The 15,765-nt window shown below is 33.2% G+C and overlaps 1 protein-coding gene across 1 annotated transcript; it reads right to left on the bottom strand.

The window, feature by feature from the left end:
• Nucleotides 1–1,818: 1,818 nt before the first annotated feature.
• Nucleotides 1,819–5,593, bottom strand: LOC125215552 (protein NRT1/ PTR FAMILY 6.3-like). The gene is made up of 5 exons (XM_048116996.2): nucleotides 5,408–5,593; nucleotides 5,142–5,319; nucleotides 5,020–5,059; nucleotides 4,236–4,813; nucleotides 1,819–2,951 (listed from the first exon to the last, which is right to left on the bottom strand). Exons 1-5 carry the CDS (start codon nucleotides 5,532–5,534, stop codon nucleotides 2,096–2,098), a joined length of 1,779 nt encoding a protein of 592 aa, XP_047972953.1. The 5' UTR covers nucleotides 5,535–5,593; the 3' UTR covers nucleotides 1,819–2,095.
• Between the last annotated feature and the right edge of the window lie 10,172 nt (nucleotides 5,594–15,765).

Consider the following 15,765-nt stretch of genomic DNA (forward strand, 5'->3'; position numbering starts at 1 on the left):
TATCTACTGTACTATATCTTGCATTGACCAAAGTCATCGTATAGTTGTATTCTTCCACACATCGTTTTCGTTATGGTCACACGTAACAATATTTGCATTAAATCCCTCTGCCCATGTTATGTATTTCTAGAGAGAAAAAATGTTTGACTCACCTCCAATGAAAATGAAAACGGAAACAATGTGTGAAATTGCATAAACCCCATCTCCAAAGTGTGAAGTGTAATCGCAATCACAAGCCTTCATTTTGACCCATCCACACGCTTGTGTGGTCCAAAACTCACATGATCACCCACTCTCTATACACATTCTTGTCCTACCCATTACCAATTATTACGGTTAATTATTAACTGCTTTTTAATGCTTTTGCTTTTCCACATTCATATGGCCAGCTCGGCTAGCATGGGTGATGTCAAAGATATATTTCCTCTCTTGAATTAGGGTTTCTTCCTTCTCTTTACATGAGATCTCTGGGTTTCAAAGAGCTTGCGTTATTGAGTGAGATTGAGAGCTTGGGAGGGTTTATACGAGTTCGTCGTTGTACTCTATGGAATGAGAATGACTTTTGAGCGGGTCGCTGAGTTGGCAGGTTGGCGAACCCAACAGGTGGTTGGCATGTCTGGACGTCGTTTGAACCCGTGACTGGAATAGATTGGGAATCATATATCCAAACTCTTAATAGGCTGAATGTTTGTATCAATTAATGTTCAATTTTGTTGACACCAAACAAGGAATTATTGTTGCAAATTTGTGTCAACATTGAAATAGAAAGAATTAAATTTGCTCAATTTTCGCTGATAATTTGCTGAAGTACTAGACATGTAGGATAATTTGAGACAAGTTGTGTAGCCCACTTTCTACAAAATACAAAGAAACCAAGGGTTGGAATGAGAAACTGTCTATACTTTAACCATTGGGAAACAAATATGTTCCAAAATCCTATATGCATAAACATACAAGTCACCTATTTCCAAGGGGTAATAACAATAAACATGTGTGTTGTAGCACTAGCAAAAAGTCTAAATAATTAAAATCGGCCTCTTTAAAATTGTGTATTTGGGTCCATTTATGTCTAAAGACACTGACTAGTTAACTTTAAAAACACCACAAATTCACTGCTTAATAACACGTTGTATGACCCATAAAGGGACGATCGTACATCTTTTTGCTTATCAACAAGGCCATGATTAATGTATTAGGGATAGGACCACCTATTTGTGCAGAAGATTGAAATAATTGGAAGGAAGTTTACTGTTTGCATTTAAAGTGTATACTTTTACAACTAGATAGCAACAAACAAATGTCTAGCCCTTATTCAAACAAGCAGAGAGTTGAAGAAGGCTTGGATCCTTTGGTCCCATTCGTGTCTTTTCATTTTGTTGTTATAAGTGGAAAGAGTTTTAAACATGCCCACTTTTCATTGATGTGCCCTTTCTCACCAACTCCTCTTTAAGTTATTACACTTATTGATCTTGCATCACATAGGGAGTTAGTCCAATTTCTATCAAAACAAGACAGCTTTAGACCCAATTTTGTTTTTATGTCACAAAAAGATTTATGGGCTTTGGGGAAAATGGCCCAAATGATGCAACAATTCATGTCAATCGGCCCAAGGATTCACAACAAGCCACAAATTTTGGAGACAAACATTATGGTCCAATCCACAAACTTCCATCCAACAAAGTAGTCTTATAAACAAATTCAATGCAATAAATAAAATGTTAATCATGAAGTAAAATTTGTAAGTTCAGGGCAAAGATTTTAGCATTTTCCTCGATCCTCATATTTACTTATAATTAAATATAGCTTTGTAAGTATGTCTAGAGATAAAGCTTAAAATCAATTCCAAAATGTACAAAAGTTGAGTACATATATATCACAGCAGTCGAACTTTTAGCATTCGCCTTTTCTGCATAATTATTATCCTACCTCTCATCATTATTTTGGCTAACTACATAGTATTTCACAACCAAAACAATCCCAAAAAAGAAAAGGTCACTTGCTTTTCATATTTGTGACTCTTTTCCACAAACATTTTTATACAAAAGCAGTCAAGGATATATTATGAAACCTACACTTCTTGCATTTAGAAGTGTAATCAATGGCAAACTAGGTCATCACCTTCTTCCAACTCAATCCCTAGCTCAGCCATCCTCTTCTCCTTGTACACATACCTCTTTGCACAAAACAAAAATATTGCCAAATTGAACACACTCAGAATCGCCAATAGCCAATAGAAATCATAAAGCCGGCCTTCGTTAAGGTTATCCGCAAGCCACGGCTTGTTCAGAGTCACCTTATGGATAATGGTCACCAATGTTGAGCTCAAGAAAAACCCTAGAGATAATGTGCTTAGAAACAACCCTGTGCTCATTGTTTTCATCCCTTTAGGGCACTCCCTTAAAAAGAAATCGAGTTGACCGATGTACGTGAACGCCTCCCCGGCCCCCACCAGAATAAACTGGGGGATCAGGATGAAGACTGTAAGCGGCAGAGTGGCCTCACTGTCATGTGTCAGGCCATGCGACTGCGCTACCCGGAGCCTCTTGACTTCGGTCAATGCAGCCGCCAGCATGGCAATGATGGAGAGGACTAGACCAACCGCGATACGTTGGAGGGGAGTGAGGCCGTGCGGGTTCTTTAACACCTTTCGGCAGATGGGAGTGATTATGCGGTCGTAGATGGGGACGGTGATGAGGATGCTGGCGACGAAGAACACGGTGAGGGAGGCGGCCGGGATCTCGAACGAGCCGATGTGGCGGTCTAGAGTTGTGGCTTGGGAGACGGAGAATGTGGTCATTTGAGCATAGACGGTCCAAAACATTATTGTGGTGGCCCAAGTTGGTAGCATTCTTATCACCATCTTAACTTCTTCCACATCGGTTAGTGTCGACATGTACCATTTCCCTTTTTGTGTCGAATCAGCATTGTTTATTGCTGCTTTGTCCAAGAAACTACAACAAAAATTAAGTAATTCCATCAGCATCTGTTTAATCAAATCATGTCTTGTTGCAGTTAAATTATTGCACGGCTAATTCAATTGACATAGACATCACATATTTTTCTTTATGTACCCCTAACCCTAGCTATTGCATGAGACACCAAAAAAAATATGCATTTATTATAATATTGACGAGGGTAAAATTTAAAATTTGTGCTTAATTTTATCATTCATTTTGAAATACTCATACTACAATTATTTTCAATTAGGACACATGCATTTAGGAATAGGAATGGAGGCAGACAACTTAATTTTAACGTCTCTAGTGAAGTAAGTACACTTGTTTATAATTGGACAATTTGATTTTTATTTTGACTTTTCAATTTTTGCAAGTGACTCAACCGATGTGAAGACAAACTTGATCATTTTCAAATTTATTTTGCCTCGCGGCAGTTGGCTCAATTTTCTTGTTTGGACAAAATAGTCAATATAAAGTGTATCAAATTGTTGAAAACTCCAATTAGATTCTTAACTTTCTTACTTGAGATTCAAATCTCTATGCAAAACAAGCTTTTTAAAGCTTACCACTTATAAACGTATATACTAATTTCCTATATATATATATAAACATGATCAATCAAGAAATTGAGCTTGACCACACGTTATGATAAGCTGCCAACTGGTCCATCGACTCTCAACCCCCCACTATTTTGTCATCTCATGAATTATGTCATTATTTTCTGATAATAATGCAACACTCCCTACCAAAAGAGATGACTCCTTGCCTCAACTTGATCATTACTAGATACAAATTCTGTAATTTATTGCATATCATATCAAGGGATATTTTATGCTTGACATATTGACCAAACATACATTATTTTATCCCATACTTATAATCAAATGATTATAGACCTTACAAGAAAGAGGGAACATCTCAAGTAATTAAAAATAAAATCATTCACTCTCTTCAACATCATTATTAACTCATTATGCCATAGACAAAATAAATTCGTTTATTTTCCCTTCACCCAATCAAATCAAACTAATTATTCATATTCTTCTTTCGATTATATCAAAAATCTCTTAAATTTTGTGACTACATCCTATCTCATCTGTATAAGTATTGGTAATCATCTCTGGCCTTTTAAGGGACGACTGACTCATTTCTAATAAGTTACTAAGCCGAACAATAATTTATAAACCTTATTATGTTCATATATATAAAGCAAATTAACTAAGCATGCTAGGAAAATGTAAATAAATAAATAAAAAGTAGGACTAAAAAGGAACTCACCGGAATTCTTTGCTGTGTGGCAACATCTGCTTCTTCTTCTTGCTCTGCGTTTCGGCGGCGGCAGGGATGTCGTCGACGTTGAAGAGAAGGGAGGGGTCGGAGGGGAGGTCGAGGCGCCTCTTCCTCCACGCAGCCACAAACACGGTGGCGATCTGCGTGAGCGGGCTGCCGACGAGCTTCTTGAAGCGGTAGCGGCGGGTGCCGGAGAGGAACACCACCAGCCCCAAAACAATGGCCAGGGCGCAGATCCCATACCCCCATTCTCTCCCGACGTTGTCTTGGATGTACACAAGAACCGTCACCGCTCCGAGCGATCCCACGTTGATGAAGAAGAAGAACCAGTTGAAGAATTTGATCATCCGCTTCCTCTCCTTGTCGTCCGTCTCGTCGAACTGGTCAGACCCGAACCCGGACACGCTCGACTTCAGCCCCCCCGTGCCGAGGGCCGTCAGGTATAGGGCTAGGTACAGGATCGAGAACTGCTTCCCGGTCGCCGGAATGCAGGCCTCGCTGCTCGGGTTGCATTTCGGCGGCCGGAGGCTCGGGATTGTGGTTGAGATTGTCAGCAGCGTCACTCCCTGATCATAAATGATTAATTAGAGATTAATCAATAATCATCTCTATTTAATTTATTATGGCTTTTTCTGTTTTCCTCTTCGCAGGTGATGATGGAAACATGGAATTATTTAGTAATACTATCAAATTATGAAGAAAAAAGTTCGTCGACGACACAAACTAGGAATGTTTTAATATAAAAAAACAAGTTAACTAGATAGTTTCTCACCGTAGCTTGAACTGTGGCGAAGATGCCTATGGTCAAGTACCTGCAAACAAAATGAGGCATGTATGCTTTGTTAGGATTCAATAAGGAATCTCGTAATAATATAAAAACAAAATGAAACGAACCTTCCGAGGAAAGTATCAGCAACAAATCCACCGAGCAAGCAGAGCATGAAGGAAGTGCCGAGGAAGTTGGTGACGTTGTTGGCGGCCGCGGCATTGCCCAGATGCATGGTTCCGGTCAAGTACGTGACGAGGTTCACCGCAATCCCCAGCGTCGTCAGCCTCTCGAAGGCCTCAACCCCTAATCACCACATCACAGCATACGTATTTAGTGCTTATTAAATAAATGCTACTTATAAAGTTGTGGTAATGCAATGGTTGTTATATACCGAGAATCATGGCGGCGCTGGTCCAGCCGCCGGAGGAGGATTTGAGGGAGGGGCGGCCCTTGTAGTCCCAGGCGTCAGGGAGCGTGTCGGCGGCGTCTAGATTTGTTTGAGGGAGTACGGACGCCATTTCTTTATATGTAATGAGAGTTTTATGTAAGCAAAGAGATTCCTTCTGTTTGAAGATGGGTGGATTCTAAGAGTGTGGAGGTGCTTCCTTTTATAGGAGTGTTCTTGTGCATTTTTGCTTTTTTTAAGATATTTTTCTTTCATGAATTGGCACGTCACGCTAGCTGATTAGTTGATCATATTATTTTAGTATGTGAATTATCTGAGTTGATTTGGACCAATACGAATTATTGATTCCTGGAGGCTGGAGCTATGAATTTAGTTCGATGTTGTCTTTGGATTTATCACTTTCAAAACAGTTGTGTTGTGTGTTCAGAGCTCTTCCACGCATAATTATCCACTTCTCATTTCAACAAAATGGTGTATTTTCGCCCCCTAACTAAAAAACATAAGCTAATAAATTAAATACTCCAGTAAAATATTTTTCACTTACACTTGTAACGGTTTGGCTTGAAGGCTACAATTATAACTATATGATCATGAGACTTAATCTTACAACTCACTTGAAATTTGAATTAACCATCATGAGAAAAATTTTAAGAATAAAAATATTTCTTAATTAGTTTTCCATTTTTCCTTTGTTATCTCCAGGAAATGTAATACTCCTATATCCATTTATGAATGTAGAGTAAAAGCATAAATTATAGCACAATTTACGGAAAATTACAGTTAGAATAGGATAATGAATTTTGTCTATTAATAACACGTGATCACATGTTTCTATCATTTTCTTCGTGAAAAGATATTTTCCAGCCACTCGTTATGATACTCCTATATATGATACCTCCCCCCTCAAAATATATATGTGAGACCTTATCTTGTTTTATATTTTGTATTATCAGTATCTTTTAGTTGATTAATGGTATATATATGTGGATTAACTTTGAGCTCATTCTTTTGAGTTATGACATTGCGAAGATCAAGTATTTAATCTGATTTCATTAAAAGGTTCCAACTTCCAAGGTCTTTATGTACTCGATTTTCACCCAACGTAGTATTTCTTCATCAAAATATTGAGTCAAGCTAAAGCTACCCATTTTAATTTCAAAGAAAACTGGACCATCTTCGAAATTCCACCATGTTTTGGAATCAAGGGAGTCTCAATCCATCATGGATTCATGAACTATGCCAAAATTAAATGGAGTGTGAAAGTATTAGTACTCCACTATTTTTCCTAAACCAAATTAGGTGTTCTTTAGAAAATATTACTAAATTTCATTTAAAAGTCTAATTAATTAATACACAAAAACCAAGCCCACTCATAATATTATTCTCTTGCAAGACTTGGATGAGAACGATCGTGCATATTCTGCAATCTGACGTGTTTGGCTCTTCCTAACTTGACAAAAGTTCGTTGTAACACTCGAGATGAAGAATATATATGAGGAAAGAAATAAGTATATGCTAAATAAGAAACGTCATCTTCAATATTGCCAAATAAAGACAAATTAACTCCATTAGCCTAAATTATTAACTTGCTATTCATTTCCATGCATAACTCGTCCATATTACACTTGACAAAGTTCTCTTGGGACGGGCGACATATGCAGTGACGACAGATAAAGACAGTGGTGAAATGATTTAGTATATAGTGACAAAGTTTATTTTGTCAATAGTTTTTACATCTATATTCCATTTACTAAATTTATTTTGTTGTTCTTGTTATAAGATACTCGCTTTGTCCAATAGTGAAAAAAATGCAATTTATTATAGTGATACCACTTATATATTTTATCTTCTCATTTTTTTTATTTTTTCCATTTAACTTACTAAATAAACATCATTTAAAAAAAATCAGGTAGTGAAAAGACACGACTCACCTATCCAGAGATGGAGGGAGTAAAATTTTAACCAAATAAGGTGGACTTGGGAGTATGATTTGATTGATTTATTAAACAATAATTGAGTCACACAAGCTCACAGGCAAGGTATCAACAACAATTATTGCGTTCATATTTAAAAATATAAATAAGGTAAGTTGCGAATTATCTATTTCATCACTACAAGAAGTTTGCTATTAGATTTAAATTGCAAAAACTTTGTCGTCTATAAAGATATACTACTACGTACTACTACTCTATATGGGGTTCTAACTACTAACTTGTTTTAGACTATATTATCTCTAGCATAGGCTCTAAAGATATTGAAGGAAAATCTATTAAAATAAATTTTTAGTATAACAAAATTTTGGGACATTTCCCCGGGAAAAAACATATACTACTATAAATAAACGAATTTTGCCAAATTAAACGAGATTGTGCGTCACTTAGGAGTACGGCAGTCACATTCAATTTGTTTTGCAGATTTTGTAAGTATAAAATAAAACAAACCTGATAATTAAATTTTTTGATAATGTGTTCATATTCGAGCAAGTAAATGGTGAATTCATGGGTGGAAAAGAAAAGGGCAGCTGCCTGTGATAAGGGAGGGATGAGAAGCATTGTGTCATGCTTAAATTAAGTTGACTCGTTTATTATCTATACATATATAAAAGGCGAGTTTTGGCTTTTTTTTTGAAATATTTATATGTTTTGTCCTTATTCTGAAATATTTATAAGTTATGGACCAATTTGAATATTTTAAGTAACTCATGAATATTTATTTAGATATTTTAATCAGCATTTGACTAATTCTTAAAGCACTACAATGACTCATTGGTGGTTACAAATATTTAAATAGAATAATGAGCATTTAACAAATTTTGTAACCTATATTGTCTTGATTTTAAAATTATGATGTTATAATTCCATGATCTCTCATTTACTAATTTTGTACCTATAAAAGGCATAGAATTGTGGATGAAATACAATATACACACTAACAAAACATTCTTCATTCTCTCTCAAGCTCTCAACATTTTATTGCACATTTTAGGAACATTGTTTTGCTCGATTTTGGAGCCCCGTCAAGTTTATAGGTGCCTAGCAGGTTTGAGATGTTATATACGTTAGGAGAAAGTCGTTTTCATCTCTGGGGAAAATATGTCAATCCGAGAGCACTAACCGTGATGTAATTTGTCTTGCGGAAAGATGGTTTTTCTTGACTAATTTTCATTGTAATTTCCATTTCATTTATTGTTGTTTTTTTTTCCTTTGATTACAAAAGTTAGAGTACCGCGTGTATATGGTTCCAGAATTTTATCCCAATATTTCTTACAGTTCTTAGAAAGAGAAGAATTGTAACATCCTTAACTCAAACATACATAGTATTTATCTTCATCTTTACACAATTTATTATTTTTAGTAGAGAAATATGAAGGATTGTTTTAAACATATTTTTCAAAAATGTCAACACTTAATGTAGTCTCTTTATCATTGTCCAAATAATTGTGTTTGTCTCAATTCAATTTTAAATATGTTTAAGTTAATGTCTTTAGGTGTAAAATGAATTGAGGAGTATATATTTATTGAATTTTTATTACATAGCAGTATATTTTTCTATTTTAAATCGTATATAATTATATTATTTTTTATTTTAATTGATCGATTAACAATTTAAAATTGTATGACAAAAAAATATTCCGTCGTGCATCGCACGTGGGTTAAGACTAGTTAAGGTAAAGCACAAGTATTTAATTAATTGCTCAAAGTTTGATTTGATCAATTGAATTTATTACAAACACCTGGAGTATTTTTTTAGTAGAAGATATATGTATTTTACTTTGGAGTGGACTGGTGTAATTAAATTACCCTTTATTTTTCTAAATTGCGCTTCTACTTATTAGATAGCTCCACTGCTTGTAAAGAGTATTTTCCAACTATTCTTAATTACTATCTTAGACACCTAAAAGTTTAAGGATTAATATGCTGGAAAAAAGTTAGAGTACTACTACATACTTTATGTGAACATTATTCGTAAGTATCACTTTTATTTATTCATATATGTTTTTGTCATTTATTTAATTAAAATATTTAGTTTGATCATATTATTTTAAGATTTGTAATTGACAGCATTATTTTACAAGTATAAAAAATAAATATTTTATTTTATTTTATTTATTTGAAGTTATACAGAAAATGTATAAATTAAATGGCCACCTTTGTTTTTTATATTCTTTTATAAATTAATGATGTCAATGATAAAGAACAAAATAAATATACTAATATGGCCTAAATAAAAACGATGTTCACAGATAAAATGCCCACATATGGTATATATCATAACATTTCTCCCACATAGATGGTATACCTAAACTATTTATTAATGTACTATTTGAAGTCATTTCAGCAATAGACATATATTAAAATCGAGGTCAAGTTGAGTTTCAAGTTGAGTTGCAAATTGAGCGTCAACCGTGCCCTACATATTCAAATTTTAACTATTGCTACGTCATCACTCCAAACAATAAAAATACTATAGCTATTTGAGACTTTTGAGAAACGTGACCCTCGTATATTCTTTGGCCGACTCATTTAACTTTCAATATAATTTAATAACGTGTTTGCCTTCTTTTTCTAAATTTGACAGCTGCGAATTGAAATATTAAAGACCTAAAATAATAATGGAGAGCAAATATCTGATGAAAGAGAGTCATAATTGGGGGACGATATTCCCAAAATTAATTCATACACTTTATCTCAAAATGTTATAGTAGCGCAATTTCTCTCGAAGAGATTGGATAAAATTATTTTTTTAATCATAAATGAAAAAAAAAAAATTAAAGACCGTGTTATCTTTGGATCTGTCACTTTACTATTAGGCCAACACATACTAAAGTCCATTTTAATTAGCTTTGTCCGGTAATTAAGAGAATTTGGTCAATTAAAGATAGTGAACGTGTATGTGTATATATAAAGCGTAAAACTTTTAAAGCTAATTTCTTTGCAAAGTTCATTTTTTTAATTTTGAGGTCTTTCTTCGTACCACGTGACAAATAGATAACTTTCTTATAAATAAAAATTAATATATACGACTCTATTGAATTGCTTTGTTGTATCAATAATATACTCCTTCCGTCCCATAATAGATATCATACTTAGGGAATGACATGAGATTTTAGGAGATGTTGTTTTATGTGTTAGGTGAAGAGTGAAAATAATATATTTATATTAATCTGAGGGAGACTTTTTCTAAAAGAGGAAATGTTACATTTTTTGTGGGACAAACTAAAAAGAAAAGTGTGACATCTATTATGAGATAGATGGAGTAATTTTTTAAATGAACTAATGCGTACCCTATGTTGTAGTATTATTTGTTTTATCTTGTGAGTACATGACAACTCGTGACTAGCAAGTTGCGATTATGGTTGTCAATCAAGCCAACATGCTAGCTATATTTTTGTAACGAGATACTTATATTCTCATCAAAATAATGCAAAGAAACAAACAGATACACTTCCTTACCCTTCCGGTGGATCTTTATATCTTGAGACACAAATTATTACGATAATCAAGCTGCTATTCATATAACCAACCAAGAATCAATTAGTATCTCACTAGAGAAAGAATTTAACAGTTGGAAATAGATTGTCATTTGATCTCAGATCACTTAATTTGGTGCTGGCTTTTTGTTTGTAATTGCATGTTCCTACCAATTACTACTAGCTAGCTTGCTGAGTGGTGGGGGACAATGCAAACACTTTTTGTCTTGGTGTCTCACACTTGGGTCTAGCGAGTGGGCAACACCACGCGCTGTGATTGGAGGAGAAGGGCGCAACGAGCGCGTTGAGAGCTCGTTCCACCCCACCCCTGCAACGCGGTCTGGCTGCTCATTTTTATGTGAGAATCCAACACTTAAAAAAAATTAGTAGTAGTACTATTATTCACTTTCGCATGAATCTAAAATTTTGATAATCAAATTGGTTAGTGCTTGAGTTCTCAATTTATAAATAGGTCGATTGATTCTAACACTATATTAGTTGTCAAGAATTGTGACTTTTGGAATTTTTTGTACTTAATCTTTTTTAGTGTTAGGGAATCAATGATCAATTACTCCACTTTTTCTAAAAAAAAGTTGTTTTAAACTTGAAAAGATACTCATCACAAAGCTTCTGATTGGACGGGAATCCATAGCTAGGGACCATCTATGCAAGAGTCAATTTTTGCTAAAGTAATTGCAAAAAATCTTGTTGAAAAGTGGTACCAACATTTAAGAATAATGTGACAAATTCGTGAAAATGAGTATATACTCTAGCTGATGGTATCTTCGTTGAAATGAATATTCACTAAATGGACATTTATTATTTTTCCCTATTCCATAAAAATAGACAACATTTTTCATCCTACACAAAATTTATTACTTATAGTTATTATTAATCAACTAAGCATAATATTAATTAAAGCACGTTGCAACAAGAAGTGCTATAAATTAATCTCTCAGAACACGAGTTTCAATTTTATTTTAGAATTTATACTTTTTATTTTATAATTAATATGATATGGTAGCTGGTATCATCTTTGGACATATCATATAGTATTATTCATTAAATAAGGAATCCTTTTTATATTACATAGAATATGGGAAGAATGTGAATAGAATCACGTTTTTATTGTTAGGACAAGTGGCAAAAGAAGAATCATATATTTCTCTTTTCGATTTAAGAAATCAACAATGTAGAAATTTGAGATGAATTTATGAAATCAAAGAGGAGACGATAATCTATTTAAAAATATTGGTACAGATACATGCCACACAATGTGTAGCTGCCCAACTAAAGAATCAGTTTTCCCATGGTGTTGACTTAATTGTGACAATAATTTATAAGTGATGTGGATTCGAGTTCTGACTTTTTATTGGTCGGTAACATCAGGACCCAATAAATCATAATCTACCTTTCTGATTATGAATCAGCTTTTCATTTATAACTTAATTATTCTTAAGTTAGCTGATAATTTTTGACCTGATACAAAAACTCAACATAAATACTTATGAAATTAAAGGGTTAGGGTTAAGCCTCATGCATGTCCTCATTGAATCGAACGGTTAGGAACTTTATAGTTTCGAATTAGGTTTAGCTTTGATTCGGATAAACTAATAAAAAATAATTATTATATTTCAAAAAATATTTTAGTTTTATCCTTTAAGTTCGTGTAAATTAAGTTTAAATCGAGTTCGTGCCATTATCCATTTTGTAATCGTGTCGTGTCAACTCAAAATATATTGTGTCGTTCACCAGTTCAGGTCATGTTCGAGTTTGAAGGTAGCAGGTCGTATTTCATGTTTAGGTTGAGAATTTCTTTAACAAGTTGAGTTCGAGTTTGGCCTAATTATTTGACGTGGTCGTTATTATATATATTGATCTGATAACGATCCAACCTGAACGATTTAGCAAACCTTAAGAAAACCCTTTATGACTAACATTTACTCTTTTGTACCCGCACTATATTAATTACCTCTATTAACCAATAAAAAGAATCCCAAATAATATTGCCTTCATTTTAACGATGCCACGAATTTGATTTTTTATTTATATACAAGTTGAAAACTTATCCAAAATATACCTGGTTTTCAATAAGTTTAGTTCTTTGTATCACGGACCTTAGTATTAAAATAAAGCTAAAAAGAGTGGGTGATGGATACTTAGAATATTTTTGATGGAGGAGTGACTATTACGTGCATATTCTGCCTTTTCATGCAATGCTGGCCCCCAGCAGTATCCACAGCCAACCAAAATATTTAATCATAAATTATTTTAAATTCAAGGGTGACCATTTTTTTCTATATAGTTGAATATTTAAACTACAATGATTGGTGCAATGTCACATACTTAGATTCAAATTGGAGTAGAATATTATTTCTCCGTATGCCTTGAGGATCTCCAAAAGCCAGCCTCTAGGCTGACGTGACAACTAGACTCTGCTTAGAATCTTTAAAAAATCCCTTTGCTTTGGAGGATAATAGGATGATAATGTCATGTAAACTGGCTCTTTGATTTTCAATACCAATAAATATGTGTTATAATTGATGAGAGAGAGTGAGAAAGTCTCTTATCCACCTTGTGAAGAAAAAAATAGATATTGTGTTAGGCCACGTTAGACGTTCAAGAAACGTTGTCATCGTAGAAAGTTAGGTTATTAGTAAAGAAATACTCCTACATTTATAATTACTTTTGTTTGTTTAATATAGTTAGGTTGTGTTTGTTTTGGTCATTTGATGTATTAATTTACTAATTTATAGGTACTTGGTTTGCACTTTGCATTGATAAAATTAAATTCCAAACTTATCGTATAGAAACTCCGGTGATCACCTTTTCCCTTTCTAGAGGCTAAAAAGGCACTTAGAGTGAGCTTGGCCGCTTTCCTATTTCGCTTTTTCACCTTTTCATGAATAGCTAGGTCCCCATGATCTGTCGCTTTATATTATGAAAAAGGTTTTATGATTTTATAATTTTTTATAGTATTTATTTGATATAATATAAAAATTAGAAGTATATTATATTATTCAAAACATTATAAGATACTGTTGGTATATACCGCATTTGTCATGCAATAAAAGTTCTAATTTGACTCATCACCGGATTTAAGAAAATAAAAATAAATAAGTGAAAAAAAAGTTAATAGAATATAGATCTCATCACTTTTATATTAGTCTTTAAATAAAATGTAGGTGAAATGAATTAATGGAATATGAAATTACTTATTATGTATAGTAGAAAAGTGAAAGGGAATTCTTGAGTGAAATGGACCAAAATGGCAAAAGAGAGAGAGCTGAAATTTTTTGACACAGCACAAAAATCTGACACGAGCATGCATGAAGGTAATGAGTTTGAATCACGCCTTATTTGGTTTGGGTCTTTACCGGATCGACCCAAATCAAAACCCGATGATATCAGGTTGCATCAGTTTAGATTCGGATTATCCGTTAAGAAAATAAATTTTTTATTTTTTATTATTTAAATTTTTTTTATTATACTTTAATTTTATTATTAAAATTGTGTAATATTAGATTTAATTATATAATATCATATTTAATCAGGTAATATAGTTACTAGATCATTATTATGTGATGTCAAGTTAAATTGCATCGCCCTAAAAAAGACTTTGGGATATAGAATATTTAACTATGTTGTAATCAGAATAAAATTTATTAGAGTAGCATAAAGTATTTGAGTTCATTGATAATTCATTAACTGATAGAAGATTGATCAGGGGCTATGTATGACTCAGTTTGATAACTTATAGTCTTATATAATGCTTAAATATTTTTCTAGGAAGCCATTACTTAAATTATCGACGTTAGGTAACTGAATAAATCAAATTGACAAGGGTCGTCTTACCAGTGGAATAAATTATGCCATTTATTTATAAAATCAATATGAAGCTTAGGGGAATTGTCACATATATTTCGGTCCACGTAATTCCTTATCGTTACAGATTATGACTCCTTAATTATAAAATGTAAGGTAGCATGCTAGCCATTAGAATGTAATTAAAAAATTCAGTAACTTGTATTTTTATTGTAAATGCATTGTTAAATTAGCGAAAACAAAGTCATTCAATTTTGACTTACTCGGCTTCCTTTTTTTGTTTTATTTTGATTTTTTTAATTACTAATTTACTATGTAAATATTTATATTAGGTATAGAATACAACTAATTAAACCAACAAATGAATTGGAGCCACAAGTTGGCCGTCAGGTCCAAAACATTGCAGGCCTAGAAAGTAGAAGCCATACATATAACTAAAATAATTAAATGTTTGATTTGCTTATCTATGGCTAATATATTACGCTATGATTTTTCTAATCATTTTAGGAGGAAATGTATTAACTGTCATTTAACTATAAATAAAACTAAATAAACTTATTTTTCGCTTTTTTGCAATGCACTATTTTTATTAGATTTAAAAATTGAATGCGAGTGGGCATACTAATTATAGTACTTTCTTCGTCCCACAAGAATATCAACTCTTTCTTTTTTAGTCCGTCCCACAAGAATATGCATTTTCTAATTTTGGAATTTTTTTTCTCTCTGATGAGATGGTGGGACTCATTCTCCATTAACAATACTTTAATTACTTTTCTCTCTACCTCTCTCTTACTAAATTTTGCATTAAAACTCGTGTCAAACTCAAAGTGCATATTTTTTAGGGACGGGAAGAGAGTAATTATATAGCTTAAAGATGAAGTAGCATACCGTATAAAAATAGATTGTATGAGACACTAAATACCGCTACTCTGATCTCCTAAACTATCTGGGTACCAAATAAATAGGAGTTCTTATCACTGAATATTAACAAAAGGATAAAAGATAATTGAGATGGACACTTAAACAAAGAAATTATAGGATAAAGATT

This window comes from Salvia hispanica, chromosome 3 (assembly GCF_029641045.1).
Source record: "Salvia hispanica isolate PSC_SH4W2 chromosome 3, Shi_PSC_v1, whole genome shotgun sequence".
NCBI classification, from domain to species: Eukaryota; Viridiplantae; Streptophyta; class Magnoliopsida; order Lamiales; family Lamiaceae; genus Salvia; species Salvia hispanica.

Coding starts and splice junctions, on each gene's coding strand:
- LOC125215552 (XM_048116996.2), bottom strand. CDS start 5,534: ATGGCGTCCGTACTCCCTCAAACAAATCTAGACGCCGCCGACACGCTC. Junction 5,060..5,141: donor GCTGATACTTTCCTCGGAAG/GTTCGTTTCATT, acceptor TTTTGTTTGCAG/GTACTTGACCATAGGCATCT. Junction 2,952..4,235: donor CCACACAGCAAAGAATTCCG/GTGAGTTCCTTT, acceptor TTTTTGTTGTAG/TTTCTTGGACAAAGCAGCAA.